General features: G+C 38.5%; 1 protein-coding gene across 1 annotated transcript in view; it reads left to right on the forward strand.

The window, feature by feature from the left end:
• The window catches only part of ANO4 (anoctamin 4), a 102,168-nt gene that overhangs the window by 62,620 nt on the left and 11,656 nt on the right, over positions 1 to 27,892 (forward strand). Inside the window, exons 13-21 of the mRNA XM_041409747.1 lie at positions 486 to 582; positions 1,103 to 1,163; positions 8,426 to 8,508; positions 13,748 to 13,888; positions 15,930 to 16,094; positions 19,610 to 19,646; positions 22,032 to 22,143; positions 23,176 to 23,233; positions 26,003 to 26,100. Of these exons, the coding sequence (XP_041265681.1) occupies positions 486 to 582; positions 1,103 to 1,163; positions 8,426 to 8,508; positions 13,748 to 13,888; positions 15,930 to 16,094; positions 19,610 to 19,646; positions 22,032 to 22,143; positions 23,176 to 23,233; positions 26,003 to 26,100 (852 nt within the window). The remainder of the gene's footprint in view (positions 1 to 485; positions 583 to 1,102; positions 1,164 to 8,425; positions 8,509 to 13,747; positions 13,889 to 15,929; positions 16,095 to 19,609; positions 19,647 to 22,031; positions 22,144 to 23,175; positions 23,234 to 26,002; positions 26,101 to 27,892) is intronic.

Genomic DNA, 27,892 nt, shown 5'->3' on the forward strand with positions numbered 1-27,892 from the left:
CCATTAGTCTTTAAGAGGCCAGCACAAGGGTGGGGAATTTTCACTCTCTATAAGGCCTTTCCCATAGATCCAACACAGAGAGGCATTCCTCCGATGAAGGTACCCCTGGACCTTCTGCTGAGTGCTGCATCTCTAAGTTTTTGTGCACTTAAATCACAACAATAACTTTGTCTGAAGTTATCCTCATCCTCCTCCTACAAAAGTCAGTCTTACTCAAGGAGAAGCTGGAAATGGTAAAGACATAATAAATACTAGGTTGTCCCTGGAGAACTGCACTCTGCAGCTATGACTGTAAACTCTGTAGTCTTAGACAGTCAGCAAATATTAATTATACACATGCAGTTATGAACATCTTGGCTTCAGTTACAGACCAGTTTTGTTCAATAAGTAACTGAATATTAGCAAAGCTTATCAATCCAGACAGATTGATGTGCAGATTGTTGTAATAATCAAGATACTAATATTTGTTGTCTCTCTTTTTCCAGTAAAGAAGTCTGCCAAGCTACAGATATCATAATGTGTCCTATATGTGATAAATACTGCCCCTTCATGAGGTTGTCAGACAGCTGCATTTATGCCAAGGTATGTTTTAGGCTATGCAAATAGAGATCCTTCCTGGCAAAACATGAATTTTGCCTTTTGCATTTGCCTTTAGTGAGCCTGGGTAGATGAAATTTTGAAGGGGCAGATCAAGCTCAGCCGACATTAACATTATATTTCATCAGTTTAATTTGGGTTGAAAAATATTTGAATGCAATTTGCACTCAGAGGTTCAGCAGTGTCAGAGGTCATATCCTGGAGCTATGTGTTACAGTGTCCTTGACATTGGCCTTTATCTTCTCATCCATCCTCTCAGCATGGCTCCATAAAATTAATACTTTGGGTCTGAAATGATGCTCACATCTCTTGTTGGCAGGGGTCAGTCCCAGGCCAGGCTGGCAAATAGTCCTGTTAATTCACAGGTGGATTTCACATGTCAAGGGAAGTACCCTCAGGATTGTCAGGCCAGCTAAACTCATGATCACATTAATTTTAGTAGGTTAAAAATCAAAAATAAAGGCCTATTATCACAAATTGATCACATTATTAATATATCTCTCAGGTAACCCACCTTTTTGACAATGGAGCTACTGTCTTCTTTGCTGTTTTCATGGCAGTGTGGGGTAAGTTTTCATTTTGATATTAAGTAATTGCACCATCTTTTTGTCAAAGAATATGATGCAACACAGGCCTTTTTTTTTTCCAGCACACTTTTTATCTGACACTAAAAAAGAGAATATGGGCTTGAGACTTTCCTCTTTCTGCAAAAGAAAGATGCAATTGGTGGAATCATGTTTTTACTTGATAATAATTTTAATTAAAACAAAAACATGAATGCAATATATATGTAGTTTATATATATATATATATATATATAAAATATATATATATATAATTCTGTGGGAATTTCTAACCATTTTTAAATCTATTGGTACTAAGCCCTTTTCTCTATTACTGCTTCTCCTAGGCTTCTCCTAGCTTAGGGCAGCTCAATCTAGTGTCAGTATTAAAATGGACTAACATTTTTCCCCCACCTTGCAGAAAGGCAGTAAAACTTAAATCCATGTAAGCTGGTTGCAGTGAAAGCAAAGCTCTGATGAAATAAATAAAAATTTCATTGAATGGCAAATTGATCTTAGTGTGGTCTAACTGTTGCCATGGAGGCTGAATTTTACCCATAGAAATGTTCTATTTTTGGCTTAACTATTTTTCCTAGTATGTCATGTAGGCAGAATTGAAGGCAAGAGGAACCAGCAATTTCTGGCAGCACAAAAAATTATTTCAAACAATCCCTGAACATGCCCAGGCTCTTAGCTGCTACCAAGCCATTGTGAGAGAAAGTTAACAACTGTAGAAAATGGCTCAACAAGGGGTCTCAACAACAGCATCCAAGTCCTTGCACTATCTGGATTTAGTCATTGTTCTCCTGTTCTTACTCACACATCTCCAACCGCTTTGGAAAGGTGCCTAAGTAATTCTTATAATCTTAACTTTAAATGGCAAATCTCTTTACTGAACCACAAGAAATATCCAAGAGGCAACATGAGAGCCACCAGAACAACATAGATTAGCTTACCTGTCTCTCAGTTCCTTCCTCCAATTAAATTAGGTCATGTACCAATCAAGCCTTTTTATGCCATTTCATGTAATATTGAAAATATTCAAATATTACAAATCATATTTAAGAAAAATCCATAGATCGTGCAGTCTTTATGTTTCTGTTTGATATTTCAACTTTGTTTTAGAGCTACATAGAGCTAAGAATCACCAAAAATTTCTAAGCCTTAAAGATTTCTTTTAGATGCTTACTCAGCTTCTGCAAACTCTTTCTCCATGTGTTCACTGAAGTTGAGAATTTCCAAGACAAAGTACAGGCAGGGCCATCTCTAACTAGGAAAATTGATGGGTTAACGTTGCTGAACACTTATGGCAGTGCTCCTAACTGCTGGTGAGCATTTCTTCGGAGGGCAGATTTTTACACCAGTACTTTTGTTTGTCCTTGACCATAACAATGCTTTCAGAAAACAGCTGTGCTCACAGCATGGTTTGTGTGTCTTAGCAGTTCCCAGATCAAGGGCTGTAAGGAAAGTAGCTCCTAGGTAAGGGCAGTCCCTCACAGAGGTCACCATGCCCAGTCCTGCCTTGTGGTCACTGCCTTTGAGAAGCCTGAGGAGGTCGAACGTGCCTGCCTACAAAATGTTGCAGGCCCTTTCCTCTCTCTTTCCTTTCTCCAGTCGACAGGAAGCACATCTCTCTCTGGTTAGCCTGTCCTTCTTCCCCCTCCTTCAGCATCACTGTCAGACTCCCCCCAGACCCAGATTCCCCCAGGAATCTCCACAGCAGCCTGCCGGGACTGAGCGAGGCACTGCCCACCCATGCATCCACAGCACCTAAGTCCACAGTGAGATAAGACAAAAATAGCACAGAAGCTGTCCCCAGATGATTTGGCTGCTGGAGAAGAGACTGTAGTACAGCAGCTGGGGTGAGAGCTTTCCCAGCACTTCTGTTGGCTTACACTGTGCTTGGGAGCTGGCTGCCAGGAGGGACAGAGGGGCAGCACCAGCCGGAGCTGTGAGTGTGGGGTATGGCCTGGGGAATGGGGCAATCCTCTGTCTACATACTTCCTAAAGAAGAGTTTGCAGGGAAAACAGTGAGATTGTGGAGATATTTTCCATGCAGATAGGGCTAAAGCAACATTCAAATAAGGGAAGTCACACTTTCCAGGGATTTTCTGGTACTCTATTTAGGGGCTGGCTTGCTGCCTGTATTAAATGGGATTTCAGTCTGCACCAGGCCTACTGGCAGCTGCAGGCATTGCCATCATGGCAGTAAATCATGGCAGAGGAAGAGAAGAAGAATCGGTGATAGCAGTTTGATTGCGGAAATGTTTTTTCTGTCAGCATGAAACAACTGGCAAGCTCATAAAATATTGGCTGTGAAAAGTTCAGCCTTCCAGATGATCCAGTTTGACAGACAATGACATATTAAATAAATATCTCAGTGTTTTCACAAAAAGAGAATGAAAGTATAAAGAAAAGGCAGCTAGAACTGTTACCTCTTTAGCCAGAGTTTACTGTTTTGTTATCTAAACTATTTTCTTCATTGTCTTTAGATCCATTAGTAAGCTCCCATCTTGAGAGAGAAGCCTCAGCTATTTGTTGGGGAGTTTCAAAAGCAGGTGTGGCCATATGACTTAAGGAAACTTTCATTTTTAACTGAATTATCAAAGGACAAAAGGTCTCCCTTTAGTGCATGTAAGGAATTCTTTATTAGTTTGTAAACGGTTTTTTCTGTATTGAATCTTCTGTTGAAAGGAAATACCCTTTCAAACAGATTGAAGCTATAAATCTTTGTGGTTTATACAGAAAAAGTGAGTCACTATAATCACTAACATTTTTTAAAATTTTTTCATCGGTGAACAGATTGCCATTGATGCTCACTGTGATGCGATCATCTCAGAAACTGAAAAATATTTTTTTCTTGATGACATTATTCAGGTGTTCAAAGCTTTCAAAAATAGTGAAGCAATATTGTATTTTGTGTTTCTGTGCAGGGAGAAACACCTCCACTTTGTTCTCTATGTATGCCTTGAGAAATGTTTGGCTTGATGTTAAAGCAACTCCCATATCTAGGAAAAGTTCCTCTCTTTTTACTGCCTAAATTAGATTTTTTCCAAAGACAGAAAATGAGAGAAGGATGTTAATTGAAAAAAAAAATTGACATTTAAAGTGAAGGAAAAAGTAATTCTTATTTTAAAAAATCTAGGTAAATTTGACACTCAGTTGACTTCAGCGTGTTTCAGTAAAGCCAGATGGAATTGTAGATTTTGCTTTTCCAATGGAGGTACTGGGGAAACCTATTGCAAAGCTGTTACTGCCTAGATGTTTCCTGAAACTCTGGAGCAAAATTCTGTAACTGTTCAAAAGGAAAGTCCAGCAATTTATCATTTCTAAAGCCATACTGAAGACAGGGTAGGCTGGTGGTATTTTCTCTCTCTGTGCACATCTTTGGGGGAGTAAGGGATGCAAGAAATATCCTTTTTGAAATTTTTTCCTGTGTAGCATATTTCCTTTGATAAAGGAAGTAGCTTTAGAACTCTCGCTGAAAGGCAAAACTGGGAGGGGAAAAAGAGGACAGGCATGAAGAATTTAACACTTTTTTCAAGCAATAAGAAATGCCAACATAAAACAATTTTTCTGTATGTATCTGTTAGTCTAATAAAAGATATTACTTTTCCACAAATCTTGCCTCTAGCATTAAACGTTGACATTAATCTGCTCTCCAAGGAGATAGAATTTAAGGATGTTCTTCAGCAGTACTCCTGGTATGTAGAATATATTCTAGGAGTCAGGATGGATATATTAAATAGTGCTCTGAAATACAATAGAGAGAGGATTTCTGAGTGAAGGTCAGGGTAAAGCTGTTTGCTACAAGAGGCCATTTGCATTACGAGATAAGATCACAACTTGTTACAAAAGCATCTGAGGAAATGATGTTAAGCCAGCTGCTTGTACAAGTGGGTATTGAGGACCCAGCTGCAAGGTTGAGTTCTGAAGTAGGACAAACGTAGTATAGGAAAAGCTAGTAAAAGATCTGGAAGCTAAGGCCAATAAGAAATGCAAAATCCCAAGCAGAATTTTTTGAGAAAACTCAGTATCTGGTTTACACAAATGGAAAAATACAACTGTGTCATATTGAATATCAAAGTCAGAAAAGAATGCTGAAGTTTGTATAGGGTATTTGTAGTTAAAACTACAATTAGAGAATAAGCCGAGAAATTTGAAAATGCAGTGCTTTTAAAAGACCTCGGTATCACAGTGAATCAATCAAAGATAGTTATTTATAGCACATTTTAAAATATCTAGCAAGGAAAAGTTGCATACTGACCTGAACAGAGGGAGAAAAGTGTAACACAGTGAAAGCTAAAACAGCACTGTACAGAACATCATATTTACTACTTAATGATTAGAAAATAACTCTTTAAAGACGATTCAAGAACTTCCCATACTTACTCTGACAGATGCTAAATGTGCTAAACGTAATATGTATAAATTCCTCACTCCAGGTGTGGGAAAAACAAGAAAGAAAAGATGTATTGTTCAACAAAGATTTATCTGAGATGTTTAGGGCTGGGACTCAAGCACCTACTGCTACCAGTAGTTCTGCTACCAGCAGCTTTCTGGAATTGAAACAAAGCCACAGAAATCAATCAGGCTTCTTCCTCCCAGGTTTCCAAACAGTGCAGGACTACTTGTTTAGCCTGAACAAAATAATGCAATATTTTGATAGGAGAGAAGCAGTTCTACCAGGAAAAAAAAAATCAAGGAATGAATCGTGTTGTGGTTCAGTAGCAGTGGAGCCTCATTAGCACTTACAGGTTTTGCTGATCACAACCAATCATACTGCAACTATTACAAACACTTACAGAAGCATTAGGCTCATGACTCTCTATTAGACTAAAATCAAAGTGGGTGTTACTTGGTGTAACATGATTCCAGCTTGCAGGCAAATAATTGCCTGATATATGAAAATGCCCTCAAACCAAATATAAACCAAAAATATCTTCTTCCTTACACATGCTTTTGACACCTTACCTTGTCTGCTTGTAGTGTTCATTTCCTAAGCATGCTTTCACTGCACTAGCTAGTACAATAAAACATAATTCTTCCTGTCTAAAAATTAACTTTTGCCAAACTGATGTCAGTACTTAGTATCAGGTCCCATTTTTATCAATATGCTGTAGTAGGGCAAACAGCCCATTAAGGAGAAGCTTTTATGACTGGATGTGAATTATATTGCCAGATGATTGTGACACTTTTACAGCTGATACTGTGCTAGCTCATGAACAAAGAGTTTGTGTTCTCTGGTTATCAGTCTGCTGCTTCTCAGTGGGCAATAAAGGGCAGGCTTCCTCTCCACTTCACAGTGGGAGAGGAAGCCTGCCCATTGATTGGTGGTAACATTAACTTTTCTACATCCTTTACACAAAATAAGTGTTTAACACCACTGTAACTTTAAGCAGGCTGAGTATTAATCTTTGGATTGTGAGCATATTTTACTATTACTGTTTCCTTGATTTTTCTTTCCATCACAAAATGAAAGCACAGTTGTCATATTAAAGCAGAAATTTCCTCAAATCCTTTGTATTCGATTGATCTGTCATTGCTCCAGGGAAGCCAACACCTTTGTGTCTGATCTCTCTGCCAGTGTCCTGTTATGGTGACTCTCCACTGAGCTGCCCACTGGGTCAGACAATGGTTCCACTGACTTGTTCAGGGACACACACCAACAGCAAAAGAGAGACCCCCATCCCAGGTCTTCGCACTTTAGATCAAGTACTGCCCACTGCTGGCAACAGCCAGAGCCCTTGAAGGACTCACACCAACAGTTTAGGATTTAACATTTACTAATACACACACTGTGAGTGGAAAATTGTGACAGGTTAAAGTTCAAAGATTGACAATGACAGTAGCTGACTGCAAAAATGTATTCAAAGCAATATCCAGAGAAGGCCTAACAATCAATCAAACCTAGCTCAAGATGATCATTCAGCAAGCATAGAATACAATTATTACCAACAGACATTTCTTTGGAGGAGACAGGTTCAGCCCATCCCCGATCCCAGAAGTTATGGTGGAGTCTTCTCTAACTTTTCCCCATTCTTAACTTACTTTTATACTATTTGTTACATTTAGATGGAGCTTGAGTTGCTCTAGTGATACACACCTTTGTTATTGATAGGTGTAAAATTTTCTCACTTCTCTCTTAAAGATATATTCAATGAAATATAAAGTGCATGCCCAGTGAGTGGAGGTCGTACCTTGAAGGTGGGTAACTTTGGGATGGAGGCGTGTGTTAATATTACAGTTAGGTTTTAATGAACCCAGTTCATCCAGGGACAACAATTTCACCTCAGCTGCTGGCTCAGCAACAAGACACCTTCTCCTGTCTCCCCTGGCCGTTTATCAGCTGCAAAGGACCACCAAGTTCCCCTCTCTGTGAGGATCACATCAGAGCCTGACCTTTGTCTCCATTCTGCTCCACCCTCCATTCCCCTTACCATGTGCTTAAATTTGCAGGTTAGATATATGGGGAGTCATGGTGGAATAGGTTTTGGGCATGCCACCACATTCCATCCAGACAGCAGCAACTGTATTTTACCCTATAATTTCCATACTGTTAGAACTTCTGTTCAGAATCTGAATACAGCCTCCCAGCTTTCTCTAATTTTACTCCCAGTCATCTTCGCACAGCTGTCATGCGCAGGTCTGTTACTCCATCTTGAACTCTATCAATAAGGGCTGTAGCACACAATGTTTAATTATCAGACATAAACACCACACCCCATATACAAACTCATGTACTGTAAAAAAAAAGGTTGAATTAAAAAGGTGTAAACCAGAAGTTCCTATTTCCCCAGTAGTACTCTAGAGATTTTCAAATGCACTGGACTGTGCTTCCCCTGGGTTCTGGTTTCTGTGTAATGTAAATGGTCTTCAAAGAAAGAAAGTTACTCCAATATGTGCAATGGCCCCAAGAAACCTTTAGCTTCATCAGAAATCTGCTTTATCTAGCAGTGATGACTCACAGGAACGATTTTATTCTTTGAGAGCAATCCCTTGGTTGGTTAGAAATTAAACATTCTCATTTAGCACTAAATGAAATCTCTAAAGCCTCAATCATACTTGAAGCAAGCAAACTAATCCTTAGAAAGCAATGCTTTTTGAAAGCAGTTTTTATCATCAGCATGATTTGCTGTTCAAAGAAACCCATTTATGCAAAGAAATTAAAATAATGTAACAGCTTCATTCAACAGTTCTGTGATAGTCATTAACACTTTCTTGACTTAAAAACAATTTTGCATCTTCTCCCCTTCTTTCTCTAGCCACTGTTTTTCTGGAGTTTTGGAAAAGAAGGCGAGCAGTAATTGCTTATGATTGGGACTTGATAGACTGGGAAGAAGAAGAGGTTTGTATAAAAACATGTACCCCTTAGTCTTTAATACAGAATTATTTGGTTGAAAATGTATGGTTTTATTTTGCATTTATTTTAGGTTCATTCTTTAAATCTTTATAAACTATGAAATAAGGATTTTTCTCTTCAGATGTTTCATCTGGAATGTAAAGAAACTTTCTCCAGGCCAAACTGTCCTCTTTTTTCACTTTTGTAAATCTAAATTAATTTGAGAGATTTCAGGGAAGAAATGCACTACTGGTGAAATACATTTTTATTTTGAAACCTGGAAATTCTTGACAGCCCAGGGTACCATGAATCTTGGCAAATGAGCTTTTATCTGTTCTTTTAGTTTATCACTGAGAGTGTCGATGGAAGGAAAGACCTTTTGAGGCTATTACCAGCTTCTGAACCTGCAGGTGCTGGTTATCTGAGAGGGAGAGAGGACTTAATTCATTCTGTGTTGAAACAAGAAATCCCCTTAGGGAAGACTAAACTTCAGAAAATAGCCTTAATCTTTTCCTCTCTGGTGGTCACCAGAAAGAAACCACATGCTCTTGGGACTGAGAACTCAGGTCTAAATAGAACTAGAAGGTTTTGTTATGCAGGAGAAAAGCAAGATTCAGTGAGTGTTGAAGAAAAAGTGCTACTCCAGTGGGATTTGGACATATAGGTATTTATAAATCTGCTTTCCTTAGTCTACAGAAGCTCTTGGAGTGATGGTAAGAGGCTGCTGTAGTGGTCTCAGTGAAGGTGAACCTCTACATTGCTGCTTTGGTGGAAGATTTGGGAGATTTTCTTTTTTATCAATCTTGCCAGCAGAGAAATAGACTTCTTAATAACGGGATTTTTGTCTGTATGAGACAAAGTAGCTCAGTGAGGCCATGAAATGGTGGAATTGCTGGTAGGATTTTCTTTTAAATAGAAGAAAATAACCCAAGAACGTAACATGAAATAACTTGTGCAACTGGAAATTGATTTCTTTATAACAACAGGAACGTTGTTATCTGTGCACATATGCAGTCAGTTCTGGGTGATACTCCAGGACTATCTTCCTATTTATAGGAAATACTCTAATACTGATTCAACTCTTCTGAGATTAGCAGGCTGCTCTTGCCAATGCTAGCAAGTCACAAAGGGATTGAGACCGTCCTGCCTGAGGTTCACATGTGGTCAGGATTGGCCTGCAGGGATCGTGTCTTCTCATGGCTAGTTGCAAAAAAATCCTCTGCTGCTGATGCTGACAGCTAAGAAAAAGCTGTACCAAATTGCAATTTCCAAGTGACAATTATAGCTTTCTCTGTGTCCTTGGAATGAGAAGGAGCCATTAAACAAACAAAACACTAAAGTACAGTGTGAGACCCTCTTTATGTTTTTCCCAGGAAGCCTGGTCTTGCAGATGTTTATAGTTTGGGATGTTATATATCTTCATCTTTCACCATTTAACCTATCTGGATTTGGGATTATGCTGATTTATAAAGCCATCCACCTGAATCTTCTATGATCATTTCATTTACAAATATTGAATTTCCTGGTAAGGTTGTCCTTATGTGACACTTCACTTTTTTTCTTTTCCTCTTCTTTTTTTTTTTCTTTTTTAAAATAAGACATATTTATATTCCCCTTGCAGATTATTTCAGTTTGGCCTGCAGGATGATGTTTGCATGTTCGTAATTTTCAGAGAATACTTGCTCCCTGTTGATGTCAGCTGGTCTTTTATTCTCACACCAGAGATTTTCCAGTAAGCTGTGTCAACAAGACCCCTGTCAGGAGTAGTGGTGATTGTACCTGTTCCACAGCTATTCAGTGCACCTCCTTTCAGTTCTAGAGGGAATCTTATACATCTCTACAGCAGGAGGTAGGAGTTTTTTCAGAAGCAGTGTGCCAGATTGTACCTTTCTCAAATTAGAGGTTAAAGATGCTCATAGGAACTCAGCAGGCTGCTTCTCAAAGATTTTTGTGTCCAGTAATTAGAACATCAGTACCTCATTGGCATTTGAGGCATCACTTCCTCCTTTGTTTGCCGTGGCATCCAAAGAGTAGGTGCTGATTGCCTCCCAGAGGTATCTTTTTAGAAGATGCTACAGCCCCCAGTGCCCACACCTACAGCACAGCTAAGCAAGTCCCAGCTTCAGGGTCAACCCAATGGGCACTGCTTCCTCTACTTGAGTATCCAGTGCTGCACTTTTCCATTGGAACTGCACTCTCCCCCTGAGAAAGACACAGTTTGGAAGCAGGTGCTCCAGATGGAAGTGTGGAGAAAAAGTGTGGAGATCATTTCCCTGCTCTGTGGTTCAAAGCCCACCTCTTCGCTTTGCAGACTTACTTCTGGGGATGCTATATTTGTACCAGTGATCAAGACTCAAATTTTCAATCTATGCATTCTTTTTCTACATCTGGGCTATAAAGGACAATATGCTTGGATTAGGAAGGATGGGACTATTTCAATAATGTACCTGTTGAAGGATTAGAAAATTCTTGGGGGAAAAAGGAGATATTTCGCAAAGAAATTTAGAGTAGCTCTTCTAGAGCACAAATACCTGGTCTAAGGCAATTCACATTACTCCATATTTCATATTCCAGAAATCAATAGGGTTTCTTTTATGAAAAAGTTGGAATTATCCTTTTGTGAGAAATGGGAAGGAAGGAGAACAGTCTGTTTTATGTAGATTGGAAAAGATTCATCCTGTGGAGTTTCATTGGGAAGTTGTATGTCAGTGAGAATTCAATGAGAATTTTGACTCCAGAAGGTAAAAAATTTTCTCCTAAAAGTGCTACTTTCTAGTAAAATCACTGCTAATTAAATTTCTTCTCTGCTTTCCATTCAGTTTTCACTAGAAAAAAAATCAGCTGACTGCTTTTATTAGTTACTTTAAAGACATCAATTAAAGAGTTCTAATTAACGTTTTCAATCTCAAGCTTTTGATAATGAAGATTGTTATTTTACTAACAATATGTGTCTAGCCTTTGCTTCCTTTAATTTCCATTGTCAAATTGAAAAATAAGATTTTCTTACAAAGGGAAATTTATTAATTCCTAGCAACAATACACTGAAAAAACACTATTTATAAGGCTTCCTATCTCTTTGTTATCACCTTCCTGTTCTAAATGAAGAGACAAATAAATGAAACAATGAAGACGATGGAAAGGAGAATTGCACTTGTTCAGATATGCAACCTTGTGAATTCCTCACCACTTTAGAGTCTCATCTAGAAAGGAATACAACAACCCCTGCAATGTTCAGGCCTCTCAGTCTGGGGATATGAGCTGAGAGTGTCCTGGCTCTTTCAACCCTACATATCTGGATTTCCTGTTCTTGCAAACCAGGTGCAAGGTGGGAGACATGGAGAGCAACGGCCTGTTATGGACATGCCATAAGAAACCAGCTGAATGCAGTTCCTGGCACTCCAAGATGAAATCTGGCTTCTGTTGTAGCATACTTTTTCTGTTTCTTCAGTGTCACCTTCTTTGTATCATTAACCTCAGCCAGACACAGTACTGTTTACTTGCCCAGGCATGCTGAGTATCATTAAACAGGTACAAAGTTTCATGCCAGATTCCCAATTTTTTTTTTTTTTTTGAGAATGTCTAAAAATAGTATTTGCATTGCTTGCATCAGCTGGAGATTATAGGACATGTGGGTATGATAAGAACTTCCCCACACTGCAGACTGTAAAAAATAATCAAACCTTGTGTCAGAGAGGGGTGCAGAGAAGTAAAGGTTTCTTGTCTATGACAAGCCAGCTGGCAGAGCCCTTGTGCAATCTACAGGGTAAAATTCTCAGGAACCCTGCTTCACTGCTATCACACTCTGTGGATTTTCATGCCCCTGGGCACACAGGAATACTACTTACATTGTTCCTTCTGCCAGATTATGGTCTGCTCAGCGTCCTTCAGCCCTGATATGGCAGGAACAGCTTGAGCAAAATATAATAAGAACAAGGTATTACTCTGCCTCCAGCCTTTTTGTATAGCTGAGGTAGGGTTGGTTCCCTCAAGCATATAATTAGTTACAGAGGCATTGCAGCTAGGCATACATGCCTCTTCATTTGTTTCTATAACTTGTTACCAGGTTGCTGCCTGAATTTGGAAATTAACTGTGTTGAGAAAGCATCTTCAAAACTTGGAAGGAGGAGAATGAGACATGACTTCTTCCCCCCTTCCTCTGTAGGCAATTTTTTTAAAGGGATGTATGATTTTAGGATATCTTACCTTTATTCACATTCTGAAGACTTGTGTGAGCAGTTAACATTCACCTATTTCAGTGCAGTCATTTAAGGTTTGGGCATTTCAGTCATTCAGAGTTCAGTTACATACAGTTGAAGGGCTGAAAGTGACTGAAATTTGTAAGCTGGTTCTTGTCTGCTCCCTTGTACCAGGGAGCAGCTCTCCAGTATACAGTAGAGTACTACAAACAGTGCTCTAATATCTGCCAGCATTTGTGAGAGTCCATCTGCTCAGCCTGGTGCTTTATCTCACCTCTGACAGTGTCCTGGATGCCAGACTGGAACGAGGTGGCATAGGACACGTGGCTCTTGGTGATGTTAGGGCAGAGGGGTAGCACTGCTGCAAGTGTCACCTGCACCAGGGGTGATCCTGTCTTCTGGCAATGATATGAACAGATATCTGTTTATAGCAAAGCTCTCCCCAGGTAATCCCCAGGTTTCATTTCACAAGAGGGTTTTTGATGGCAAAGCAGGCTTTGACATTTCTGCTGCTGAAAGTTGCTCCTGCTAATACTATTATCCAAGTTAAGAAGTAATTGAGCAGCACTAGATGGCATGGATTCTTCTTCAAATGCTGAGAAGTTTTGTTGGTAATGGAAGCGTAACCAAATGCCTAACAATCAGCAATTAGGCTTGGGAAAAGGAGGTTTGGTTGTTGGGTTGGTTTTTTTTTTACCTTAGTTGTGAATTTCCAGTATCAGTAGGATAATGTCAGACTGAAAAATTCTGTGGTATCAATCTTAAAACGATTTGTCTTGCAGCCACATAGTTTTGAAAGAGCATTATTTAGAGGAATAGCTAATTGGAGATTTTACTAAATACTTTCAGTACTTACTTTTATGGGTACAGTGATTTATTCTAGTTCTCATGACAGAGACCTGATTTCCCAGCTCAGCTTTTATAGTAGCTGTGCCAGCTGCTGAATTCAAAGATATTCCCCAGAACAGTGATCTGATAAAAGATCTGAAGTTTCCTACAGAGCTTTTCCTAGCTGTGCTGTATGTGAACATTATCTGTCTGCTCTTTAGGAGGAAATACGTCCGCAGTTTGAAGCCAAATACTCCAAGAAAGAACGAATGAACCCCATATCCGGGAAGCCAGAGCCTTATCAAGCATTTGCAGATAAATGCAGCAGACTCATCGTTTCTGCATCTGGAATATTTTTTATGGTTTGAGAACTTTTATTTATTTACCAGTTGAAAAGGAAAAAAAATGTAATTATCTCTGCTACTAGAGTAGGTAAATATTGGATATGACTGCTTGAAAGTGGAATAAGCTCTATGCATGTTGAAAATCTACATAGCAAATCACTTGAGTTTCTGTCAAGTCCTACACTGGTTCACTCTTCACTGTGTCTCACAGATAGCTAATTCCTTCCTTCAAGGCTACACCTGTGACACTGTATGTAGTGACGCATGCCAGAATAGTGACACTATCACATTCAGGCACCAATTCCAGCAGGCTGAATTAGCTCGCTGGTAGCCTTGCCTGCATAGACAGTGCAGAGCAATGGGGAAAGTTACCATAGGAGAAGCAGTTGTTCTTTGTAAACTTCCCAGAGAACATAAATAGGATGTCTAGAGTGCTTAGTGATGTTAATAAAATCTAGTTTCTCAGTGTATTAAGGAGATGAGGAAAGAGACTTCATATTCCTAGTGCAGTCAAAATGGAGAAACCAATGTTCCTTTGCTAAAATGATGCATTTATCCCTTTAGTTATGCAAAACTAAAAGGAGCAGCAAAATCTCTCCTAACAGAGAGCTGCATGCACTTCTGCAGAAACACGCCCATCCACTAATTTCAGTGAAGTAGATGTGGGCTGTTATTCACATGACAACAGGCATGGTAGTGCTGGGCTTGAAAACACAGTGCTGGTCTGGAATCAACAGACTGCCACGGAATTTACTGGGGCTTTTCCAGGAGACAAGAAAATGATAGATGTGTACAGCCTCAGGAGCTGTGGAGAGCCAGGTAGGTGAGCTAACCCAGCAACAGGGCAGAGGACAGTAAGAAACTGATGGCTCCAAAATTGTCCAAAACAATCTAGGTCAAGAAAGGCAAGAGCATTATTGAGATGAACTGTGCTCTGGTACATCAGGTGGATGGACACCCTGACTCAGCCCTTGAGGACATGTACTCGAGACTGCAGACTCTGCTCAGAATTGATGCTACAACTCTGATGTTTTGTGTATTTTCCTCATGTTTTTTTCTTGAAGGATAGCAGTATTTTACCTTATGCAAACTTAGTCATAAATCTTCTTAGACTAGTGATAGATCTTGCTCAAAGTGCCAGAGAGAGTAGTCTTTCTCTAAATTGCATGTACCACAAATTATTGTCCTCATAACAGCCCTTAAAACAGGACAAAAATTATTTTATCTGTAGTTATTTTTATTGTTGGCATAGCATGGGCTTCCAGCAAGTTGGAAAGCAAGACTTTTTTTGACAATTTAGATAAGAATATATTTAATTACACCTATAACAGGAGATATACACTTACCAAACTTCAAGTTAGAGCAATTCTCAGCATAGACTCTCACATTATAGTAAATAATACAGCTCAGCTGTTACATGAGGAACATTAAATGACTAAGCAGCCTGGCTCAGCTGTGGCTTTCTCATTCTAACTGTCACATTTGCTGAAAGTTTCATCAGAGAAGAAATCACAAAGGCAATTGAACTGGTTACCTTCTCTAGAAAGAAACTTTCCAGAACTGTAGGAAGAAACAGATGGCTAGAATGGCTTGGCAGGGCTGTTTTTGAGGCAGTGCTTACAAATGGAGACATTTGTGTGTGAAGTGTGAAGTCCATCAGACCACAAAATCCATCCCAAGTATGATGCCATCAAGCTGCAACAGCAGTTTGAGACTGGCCTTTGCACATCATGTGCTGATAAGGAAAATTTCTAATTCCCAGAGCTGGCAATACTGTTTCCCACATTAATGCTAAGGAAGAGAAAGAATGCTAAGAAAGAGAACATTTTCAAGAAAATGTTTAAAACTAAAAATTTTTTTTGGTGATTTTTTTCATTTTGAGAAATAAAAAGAACTTAACAAGAAGAAAAATCATCGTGTTGAAACCTTCCTCTGGAATCAAAAAGAATGCACTTTTAAAGTCTTTAATTTCATTTAATTTTGAGAGTTTCAGGGAGAAAGTGACTCCTGTTGCACTGGAAGTTTTCAGGTTCTTCTCTCTGATTTTTTCTTCCTTTAGATCTGTGTGGTGATTGCTGCTGTTTTTGGCATTGTTATTTACCGTGTTGTGACTGTCAGCACTTTTGCTGCCTTTAAGTGGGCTTTAATCAGGAATAACTCTCAGGTTGCAACTACAGGGACTGCAGTGTGCATCAACTTTTGCATCATCATGCTACTGAATGTGGTGAGTAAAATTAGCATACCCAAAGTTATACCAAATCCACCAGAGCAGTAGGTATCTCAGTCAGCAGGCAAACAAATACTTTCATTTCCTTTTTGAGCAGGAGTGGAGTGTCTTGCTAAGCCAGAAATGAAATTATTGTTTATGGATATTATTCACTTTTTATATAAAGTGCAATTCCAAACCCAAAATATTATGTAAAGTATGTTTGATATTCTGAAAATATTTTAGGGAGACATGATAATACCCCTGCTTTATCCTCTCCCACTTCTTTCCCTTTTATATGTATGCAGTTTTCAGTACACTTCATTAAGACTCTTCTTTTTAATTGTGTTTTGTTGGTTTTTTTAAAATATAGTGACAAATCAAAATTCTTATTTACACTATTTTCAGTAATTCCAATTTCAGCTGTCATGGTAGTTTTCCAGTGAGGATATGCAAATACACACACAATGTCCACAAGCAGAACTCTCTTCAGCTGAAAGCTTCACAAGGCTTGAGTAGATGTGATTTGTTCCAGAGCTGCCCAAAGCCTTTGCAGCATGCACCAGAGATATGTCCTGGGTGCACTGCAGTGGGGCTGCCTCATGGCAGGTATTGTTGTGGCTGGTTTGGAACCAGACTTGGGACAAAGACAAAAATGGAATTTCTATGTGGCAACAGTCCCAGTAAGAGAGTAGATGGGGAATGAGTTCCCTCCTTCCACTGAGATGATGACAGTCCTGTATATTGCTCTGATAGCAATGTGTCTGCTGCTCTTGGCAAGACATGTATGGCCTTTCACTGTCAGGTTTTGTCAACTGACATTATAAAAATGCCTTTTAGGGGAAGGAGGGTTTAGCTACAAACCAGACAGGCACTGGAGCCAGAGTGTATCTCTGCCTACACAATAGCAAGCATCTTCTGCAAACAGCTTGTTAGGCTTCACTCCAGGAGATATGCTGATTTACTTCCTAGGGAAAAAATGAGATGTTATTTCAGGTCTGCTCATTTCCAAGGCTGGCTTAGAGACTTCTTTCTTTCCTATGTAATATCCAAGCATTTCCATAACCTAAAAATTCTTTTTGATGGGTCTTTTTTTATATGGCAGGAAATTCCAAGAGTCTTTGCTGCAGGACTTTGCTTCTTCCTTTGAAGAAGGAAGAAGGCAAGACTGGATTAGTGACTAAGACAGTCTATCCAGAACTGTTGTTTTTCCTATGTTTTCCCTTAGGTGGGACTGTAGGCTGAGAAAGGACAGAAAGGAGGAAGCCGGTTTTCTGTCTGAGATTGTACTGAGAGCTCTCTTTTTTATGTTAATTTTTATTTTATTGGGTTTTTTCTCTAGGTTTTAGGGATTTTCTTTTTTCTACCTAGAGCACACAATAAGCATAAAAGAAAAAAATTTATATATATATGCCAGTGCAACATCCATTTTCCAGTTCTCAGTGTAAGTCATTGTATATGCAGTGAAGCGGCAAAAAAGAAACACTACACAAATGAAATTTTTTCATTCCCAAAGCATTTAACAGCTCTGAGATTTTTTATTTTAAATAATGGAAGATTGTTTGAAGGTGCCTTTTGAGAAACTTTGTTTTATTTCTTAAAATTATCACATAAATGGAGCACAGCAAATATGGGTTTCTCTAGCCTCATACTCATCACCATTCAAAAAACACCACAACCTTAGATCTGGATATAGCTCATGGAAGAAAAAGATCCACAAATATGAAACTGCAGGAGTTTTTCAAAGGAAGGTTTTAGGAGCATAATCCCTTGCTTCCCATGATGGATTAATGTAGTTTACTGAAGGGCAATCGTGGGATTTCTTTTGGGAGAAGAAAAATCCCCAGAAGCAATTCAGGTAGTAGAATCCTGCACGAACTGTGACTCAAGTGTCAGAAGAGCAAGAAAAGATACAGTAATAAAAGCAGAATGGACCAAGATGTGCATAGCAGTAGAGAATTCACTGCTAGAAGCCTTGAAAACCAGCAGTGATTCTGATACAAGCTGACACCCTCTCAAAGCATCAGAGAAAAGGTCTAGACCACAAGTAAATTCCAGACCAGAGGTTCTGAGCACACAACAAAACAAAATGACCCTCAAGAATAATGTCTCCCAGATAATCTTGCAGCCTGACCTGGAAACAAGCACTAGCTTTACCTAGGCTATGTAAAACTGTTAATTCCAGTAATATTGCCCTTGGAAAATATGAACAGTGAACAGAGTATGATCCCAAACAGGGCCCCTTGAGTGTAGTACTGATAAATGACAGTAGCAGACAATTAGATCCAAACATTGCTAACAGAATCTCTAACACAGTCTTACTGTTCCAAATGGAATGGCAACAAATTGAAATTTTAATAAACCCTTCTGTAGAGCAGTGAACATTTGTAAAAAAACCACACTCCCTGGTGGGATCAGGATATAAATGACCCAGACATTTAGCACATTTACAGTTGCCCTTAAGAGATACTTTTAAACCCAGAAGAAACTACCTTTTTCATTACTTGAAACAAAACCATTTACTCCAAAGGCAGTGGAAAGCTATTCTAAGCATGAAGTGGTTGTTAACATGGATGAGAGATTTCAGGATGACTTCAGCTCTTAAGCAGGCAGTTTGATCTGTAAACAATACATAACTCAATTTAAGCAAGAGATTCTAAGGATAACTGCAAATAAAAATAAACTTTGCTGATATGCACTGTAGGAGTAAGTAAATACTTGAGCCTGAAATATGAGAGTGTTGTAATCCTGCAGGCATCAGTGAGAGTTAAGGGCATTTAGCAATTTGCAGGAACAGGCTCCAGACTAATTTAAAGCAAATGGAAATAATTGTATTACTTTACTCTAATACTGATGGTGTTGGTGATGTAGGTAATAGGTTCAAAACTCCTTTGCACATGCTGATTGTGAAAACCCTCCAAGTTAGTTTTGTCATCTTAACAAAGTTTGGAGTCTCCTGGAGAGTTTGAGAGCACGGTACCTGAAAGTGAGGAAAGTACCACCTAGGATTTAGAAAAATGGCACTGGCTCAGAGTAAGAAGTGTCTGGTGGTGGGGATTACTAGAGATTTTCTCTGAAGTAACCCTGACCCCCCCTGTGTCTTTTCTCTCAGCACCAAAGTGCCAAGCAAAACCAAAAAGCCCCAAATAACCATCACATCCAACATACCATAGCATGCTCTTCTAGGGTGATTTTTTCCTTGTGAGGTGAATGTTCCATAAGTAACTAAAACAAAAAAATCTCAGTCGTGCTGTTTCTGCTTTTCTTTTTGGAAAAGTTCTCTCATCCATTTTCACTCTGTATATAAAATAGGGACAATGACAGCATTTCCTCTGCATATATCATATATACATGAGCATTAGATATAAAAACTTTATTTTTCATTGTTTGATTATATCACTGCTTTATTATGTAGTTTTAGAACATGAGAGAAATCATCTGCATGTCAGATTTCACATGTTCTCTCCCTAGAAAGTAGTTCTACATTTTTGAGCTGGCCATGTAACTAAGAGACTGTTTGTTCTCTGTTACAGCTGTATGAAAAAGTTGCTCTTTTCCTGACAAATTTAGGTAAGTAATGTTAAATATAAAATCGAATAATATTTTACTGATTTATTGGTCCATACACCATGATAAAATTCAAAATGTTTGCATAAATATGAAAAATCTTAACTAATTTGCAATCTATAGGAATTAATGTTTTTCTTAAGTTTCTAATAAGAAAGTGGTGGCAACAATAATCCACCTTTGTTCTTGTTTCAACCCTCTACCACCTAACAATGTAAATAAATTGTTTACTAAAAGTACATGTAAAATTTTTACCTTGGAGGAAAACGCATGAGTTTTCAGACAGACTTAGCACTCGCAACCTCCAGAGTCTGTAAACATGGAAAAGGAGAGTCGCTTCTGGAAAACAAATCCATAACTTGAAACTAAGGTGCTGATTGCCTATCAAATATTTGCCTTTAAGAAGGGCAGTAAGGAGGGAAAATGACTAGGTGAATCATCAACTCTACCTACACCTAAACTATATGATGATCTAAATTTCAGTGATCCTTTCTGCTCACTTGCAAAGGCAGACTTTATGCTAGAGCAAGGAAACCTGTTTTCTAAGGAGAGCATCCAATGTCAATGGGGTAGCAACAGGCTGTGATTCATATATCCATGGCTGAGACAGGATCTGTGGAGATCCTGATATATTTGAAAGATTGCAGTAGTTGGTGGCAATTGGCAAGGGCTCCTTAGTGTCAAGAAGCCTGAAATGAGACTCTGGCTGAAGGCCTATTAAACAAACCATATTATTGAATATATACCAGTGGTTTGAGGTTATTTTGAGCTCCTGGAAACCTGTGTACATTGATGATGCTCAGTAAATTATTTTGGACCAGATAGGCAGATTTTGATGCTTTGATGCTCAAAGGAAACAATTGACTTTAGCTGCTCGCTGGGCTTTTCTACATCCCAGAAGTCATTGGTAAAGTGTTCAAAACATATCTGTGTACAATAGAATTTTATTATTTTGTTTCTTAGTAAACTGAGAGTCCTCATTTGTATGCTGTAATTTTAAAATATTTTTGCTATCCTGTATCCATGGAGAAGATACCTGCTAGCTACAGCTGAGAAATACGACTTTCAAGTTTGTGAATTGTACAAGCTATGTCCTGACAGCCTGGGGACAGACAGTAAGATACATTCTAGAGACCTTGAAGCTTGATTACTTTCTGTTAGGTAGGTCTGCTTTTTGCAGAAAGCACTTGTATGAAAATTCAGCAGATCAAGTTTTTCCAATCCTGTTCAGACGGTTTTGTAATTTTTATTCTGGTGGCCTAAAGAACTGATTTGATCCGTATTATCTTCATCAGTGTAAGAAGCTCAAAGAAGGACTCGCAGCAAAACAACACTGAGGACACTGAGGATGTCCTTCTTCATCTTTTACATTACCTTTTTCAGAACTCACATCTGTGCTCCTCCAGAGCATCACCGTTGTCTCTGATGGGCATGTGAGCAAAGCTTCAACTGCAGCAGCCTTGTTGTAGTCAAACTTGTCCTTTCTGCAGAGTGGCATCTATGCCCAATGAAAGGGCAGCTCTAAGTAAAGAGAATCAAGTTTATTGCTTTTTTTTTTTTACTTCTAGTACTTTACTGGAGGCTGTTTTGGAAGCAGTATGTGATTACTATCATTATGATACTCAGAATCACCATTAGCAACTCCACTTCTCTGATTAATCCCGTTCACAGCAATGATCAGCTAACAACAAATTCCTGACAGCTGGAAAGTAGTTCCAGAATATGGAACCGGTGTGTTGGCATGGACATTGTTTTGTTAACTTCTGTCTTGGTATTTCTTGAGATGGAGAATAAGGTAACAGTACCCAAAGGCAAGAATATGTGTTCCCCTTCCCTGTTTGCCTTAGCCCATCCACTGAGAAATATTTGTTCTTGGATTTCCGTGACAAGATCCCTGGGACAAGGAAGGAGAGTCATGCAGTGGCACTCCACTGATATATGTGAGCAAATCCATAAAACAGAATTACCAGGAGGATTTTATTCAGTTCAGTGTGACATCTCTAAAAAAAAAAAAAAGGCATTTAAATAGCTTTGGTGGAGTGGCAATGTCATCGTGGTGGCATACAGAAAAGGAAGCAAAACTCCAAGCCTGTAAAGACCACTTAAATAGAGGTGGGATGTTTAATATACACATTACCTCGACCACTTTGTTACAGTCTCAGGGGAACATACAGATGTATGCAGGCACCAGAATAGATTTCTATGTCTCTACAAGATCACTTGCTGAGTGCTGCTTCTGGAAACAATTTCCTCTGCCAGGTTATATTTTGAAAACAGCAGGCTAATTTAAAAATATATTGCCAGCCCTTACAGGTGTGTGCAGCCTTTGTGCCAAGGGAAATTGATATTCTGAATAAGCCTCTGAAACTCTGGTCATTTTCTTCACAGAGCAGCCTCGTACCGAGTCGGAGTGGGAGAACAGCTTCACTCTGAAAATGTTTCTTTTTCAGTTTGTCAATCTGAACAGCTCTACCTTTTATATAGCATTCTTCCTTGGAAGGTAGGATTGATGTCTGCACACTCATATGTGCAAAATGAAGTAGAGAGAAGAAATGAAATTGTTTGTAATGAAACAAAATGGACCATATTATCACACATATCAAAATGCAAATTCCAGCAGAACAGATTGCAGTTTTATACTCCTTTCAAAAGCCCAGAAACAGATGCAGTTTTCATTTCCTATCACCACATGGTCTCAATATTAACTTAACAATTTCACTATTGGAAACAGATGCATCTCACAATATTATACATACAGGTCATTTCACTCTGGTTTTATGTGTGTTATTTGTATGGATAAATGTAGGATAGGATAGGATAGGATAGGATATTTCAGTTGGAAGGGACCTGCTCTGATTACATGATCTGAATGGTTAAGAGTGAGTTATGAGCTACCATTTGAGGGGATTCCACATATATATTTATTATATATATTATATTTTTATTTTATATTTTATATACATGTATTTTTGTGTATTTATGAATCTATCTAAATATATATTATTTGTATATCTCTTTCTGTCAGTCTCCTAAAAAAAGACCTTTTTAGTAAAGAAGGTTTGAGTAGAAGAATCCATTAGTATGGATTATTTACATCTGGGAAAAACTTTGGGGGAAAACATGGGAGAATAGTTAGAAAATTATTATTTTTACTGAAAACTAAAATTTTCAACGATTTCACAGGAAGGCAGACATCACAGAGCATTTTATGTTGTAAGGAAATGGACTGACAGTTGAGAGCCATTTTCCAAACAGACATGAGTATTTTCAGTCAGATTTTCCCTCTGCTCTGCCTATGTTGAATATCCAACAGCAGAGTGTTGGTATTGAAATAAAACTGAAGTAAAAATATCTTTAGTCCTTCATGAGATTATTCCAGGAATACCCATAAAACTTTTTGCAGCATAACATCTTTTATAGTTATACCATCACATTAAGATAATACCAGATTAAAATAAGAGTGTGAGCTTTCTTGTACTGCTGTGAACAGACTGCTTACACAACATGGTTGATCTATATTCCTGTGTTAAAGATTTACAGGACACCCTGGTGCCTACTTAAGGCTGATAAACCGGTGGAGGCTGGAAGAGGTGAGTGTTCCATAACCGCATGCTGATTTAGCTGCTGCCCACAATGCCATGGATGCAAGCAGAGGCAGACACGTAAATCTGCCTAGGCAGTTCTGAGTGTGTTATTGGGTCTTCAGTTGCTGCCTAATCCCAACTATTGACACTACCATCTGCTACAAAAGCATCTACATATTGATATATATATATATATATATATATATATATATATGTATTTCCTTTTCAATGCTAGCAGCTCTAGTGTTTGCGTCACATTCAAACAGTGGTATCAGATGGTTTAAAGATTCCTCACATTGGAAATATTTCATCCTTGGAATGAATCAAAATCAAACATGAATCTGGCAACTTTTTCTTCAAAAAAAGTCCTTTCTTCTCAGCTTTTCTAGCCTTGAAGACCAGAGAGCTAAAATACTAAAGTAACAAATTAAAAATCCAGACACATAAAATGTATGTGAAATTTGACCAAAACAACTGAAAAACTTCCCAAACAAGCTACTGGCATAATGTCCCACGTCTATAAAATCAAATTAATATGAAAAGCAATGAGAGTTTGGCTTTGCAAATTGCTCAAGGACCAATTTAATTTTTTTAATTTTTTAAAATAAATACATTCAGAATTCAAAGCCCATTTGACAGTTATAGGAGGTGAACAGCAGCAGTTTCTGGACCAGTCATTTACTTTCCAGTGCTGCTGTGTGCACACTGAAATCCCATGGTTTCTTTCCTGCTTCACAGATGAATAATTGAAACAAGTTTGCAGATAAATGACAAATGGTAAGTGGAAAATGCCTGCCAGCTTGAATTTCCAAACACATCTGGATACATAAATATTTTGGTTAAGAAAGGCCATTCAAATATTAGCAAAACAAACAAAAGGATTTGAATTTTATTAAAACCATCTTAATTTTGTAGAGAATTCTGTTCTTTTAAGGGAAGAATACTTGATAAATGGGCCCACAGAATTTTGCTTAACATCCCTCCAAAGTCTGTCTGGGGCTGAGCTGACCTAAAAACTTGCTGGTGTCAAAGGAAAGCAGTTCTGGTCGTCCTTCCTCACCCTGAGGCTTGCTCCTTTCTCTTCCTCTGCATTGGCTCTCACCTGTCCAACCCTGTGAGGAGCCTATTCAGTTCCTTGTATCAGCAGTAAACTTCCTTTTGCTGGCTGAATTAGTCTTCTGCTGATTCAGTGGGCTGATTAATTTCACAGAGGGATCAGAGAACATGGAAAGAAACTCATCTTTCTGCAGGAGAAGAGATGGAAGGAGAAGAGAGCCAGGTTTGTGAGGAAAGTGCAACAATGAGGTGTTACAGGTTGGGTCAGTTGCTGGTGGAAGCTACTCTTAGTAGTCTCTGTTTAGCTTTTTTCAGAGAAAAAAAAAAAGAGTCTAATAATAATACTTTTTAAAAATAATCTAATAGAAAAGTCTTAAATTTATTGACTGTATCTCTGCCAGGTCTTATTAGAACTAACCTGCTGTAGAATACCATGTCCAGATATCCCTCCAATACCCCTCTCTTCACCTGTCGAATTTTGCCAAGTCTAAGACATTTAGTAACACTAATCCAGTGCCCATGGACATGCTCAGACCCCAGTTACATATTATTGCTGTTATGGTTGTAACATTGCTGCTAGTTCATTGACACTGCACCCACCTCTCTCAGGGTGTATTCACTCATGCTACCGATTCCAAAAAACAGAAGGATGATGATTTAGTAATAATGACGGAGAAGTAAAAAAAAAAAAGGAAAAAAAAAAACAAAAAAAAAAAAAAAAAAAAAAAAAAAACACCTACCAGACCCCCCCACCAGAAACAACAAAAAAACCAACCCAGTCATCCCAATAATGCTAAATTACGTCAGCAGAACCTTCAGCAGTGATCCATTTTCTGAGAGCTGGATAATGAATCATGTACAAGAAATTAATGTCGCATTTTATTCCAGGTCATAATTATTTTGTCTCCCTAAAAGTTAGAGAGAAATAATTCCAGTTCTGTGACAGTGACTTTTTTTGACTTATCTGTAATACCCAAGATTTTAAAATACAGTTTGAACTACACTGTTTGGAACTGCAAAGCCAATTGTACAAAGTGCTTTTTGAGCGTTGAAGCCTTTTGATCCCTTTGTTCTTTTTACAATAACAGATAAAAAATTACCTAAATTTGTACTATCTGAAGATGTCTCCCAAAAGGAGCACCACAGCTTCAGGGTCTGGAGCCACTGCTAAAGCAAGCAAGCACTCAGCAAGAAACGCTAAGAATTGTTGCTCAGCAGTGAGATTTTTAGTTCTTCGAGAAGAGAACAGCTTTGCATGGTCTACTCAGTCATAGATGTTACACAGCACTCAATTAATAGTTCTAAGTCTATCCTCTAAGCATAAACTGGTTTATGCGCAGCCAGGAGAAATTTTCTCTTCATTCTTTGACATGATGCACAGCCACCCTCCCCAAAAACAATTAAAATCAATGGAGAAACTTGGTGGTCTTTGCCTCTGCCCTGCCCACAGCTGCACAGCACGTTAGAAGAACTACTGTGAAAACTGCATTGGTTTCAGCTGACTCTGACCTCTGCAGAGAATTAGGTGATAAGCTTAAAATGCTGACAGTATGATACAGTGTCATCTGTTCCCATGAGGTTACACTTCTTTAAAAAAATAAGGAAAATTAATTTAATTCCCTTTTAGTAAATGATCCAGTATCATTTATAGCATTTAATAAATGTTTTAAAACTCAGCATAATTCCTATTTAACATTTTGTTTATTTTTTTTCCTCTAGTGCCACCCTAGTGGATGCCTTATTGATCTCTGTATGCAAATGGGTATTATAATGGTGTTAAAGCAGACATGGAATAATTTCATGGAATTGGGATATCCGTAAGTGAACATAATACCTGTGCTTCTGTAGGTCACAGAATACTAAGTTTATGTTCTCCTTATCATCAGTTTATAAAAACAAGATGCAGCAGCCGTTGCAACAGAAAATCCCCCCAAGGATGCAGAACTCCAGATACAAAGATGATGCCTGAGGCTTTTTTCCATGTTGGACATAGTTTGGAAAAGTGAAAGTGTAATATAAATATTAACAAATAAGTAATACATGGGAAGTACTTAATTTTGTTAAATTGTATTCTGTGTTCTAAAACTCCTTAAAAGTAACTGTGTGACCATTATGTTGCTTACATGAAAAATATTATATGTATCATTTCTTAGCTATACTAGTAAGTTCTAAATTCTATTTTTGTTGGGTGATAAAAGATGCCTGAAAGAGCAGATATGAGCTGGAAAAAATGCACTGCTGGCACATGCACTCTGAAAGAGAGAAAAATGTACTGACTGGTATGTAGACAGGTTCCCTTGTGATTTTCAAGGTAACATGAAGCTGTGCCCTAGCTAAAAGGTTGGCAATTACTCATTTCCTATTGGTTCATTCCTTATTGATTAGTATTTAATGAGCATGTTTAATATGATTTATGTACGTTTAATATTATCAGTGTTGTTGATGCTAGAGAGAGTGTGGATGGTCATCAAGGGAAATTAGCAAGAGTCAAAATCTAAGAGAGAGCTGACATTGTCAGAAAGTTTGCCCTTGCAAAGTTCAGAGGGATTTGCTATTTCTCCATCTTTCCTGGGCCTAGCACTTCTTGCCAGTATTTTGCAGCTGTTAGGGCTGCAGGGATTAGTTGGGATGGGCAGGAGGAAACAGTAGCAGCAGTATTGATCCTTCCCTTTCCACTCCCTACCACTTTTGCCAGTTTTCATTAGAACTCTCTGCTTTCTATTAATACAGATCTTGAAACTTAACAATGAGATTGTTTAAGAACAAGTGGTTTAATAGGAATAAACCGCTTTAGGTGAAATTAATCACTTCAGAGTCACAAGGAAAACCACAACATAAAAGACAGAGTCACAACATTGTGAAATGCTTCAACTTATTCTGATGAGAGATGTGTTTGCTCTCCAGACCCTTCAGTTCACCTTCTAGCCCTGAAATGCTGCAAGAAGGTGCATTTCTTTTTTTGTGTGCAAAACACCTTTCTGCTAAGAACTTGATAACAACCAACCCAATGTGGATGGCGAGAGGACTTGGAGGCAACCCTGCAATCTGTACCTGAATTCGGTTGAACTGCACTCAATTTCAGCTACACTTCTTTAAGGAAGACATGAAAAGCTGTAATCTTTCTGATAAATTACGTAATTGAAAAAATAATCTCTAAGATTCAAGAAAACAAGTAGCTGTCCAAATCCTTATGCAAATCAAATTACGATTTGCAGTCACTTTGCGCCGTTCACAGACCAGACCAGGCCACTGTGAGGGCAAGAAGTGAAGCACTGTCAGGAAAAGGACTGAATTATTTGGGTGATCTATCACATTTTTTCTTACTGAGACAAAGTGGCCAACCCCAGCTTCAGAGAAAACCTGTCATTGTGGTTCGGGCTTTTTTTTCTTCTACAATAACTCTTAACTGGTGTCCTTTGTAGGCCAAATCAGTGCAACTCCCTGAAAAGGTATTTATCTCAGATGTGAGAATTCATTTCACTTTTGGCTCACTGCCTTTCTCAGTGGTCTCACACGTGCATTTCTTTGGGAGCAGCATCTTCCCTCCATGTCCAGTACAGGTTCCCCATTTCTTGAGGTGGAGGTGGCTCCCATGTCAGCCACCCATCT

Source organism: Onychostruthus taczanowskii, unplaced genomic scaffold, assembly GCF_017590055.1.
Source record: "Onychostruthus taczanowskii isolate IOZ18803 unplaced genomic scaffold, ASM1759005v1 scaffold31, whole genome shotgun sequence".
NCBI lineage: Eukaryota > Metazoa > Chordata > Aves > Passeriformes > Passeridae > Onychostruthus > Onychostruthus taczanowskii.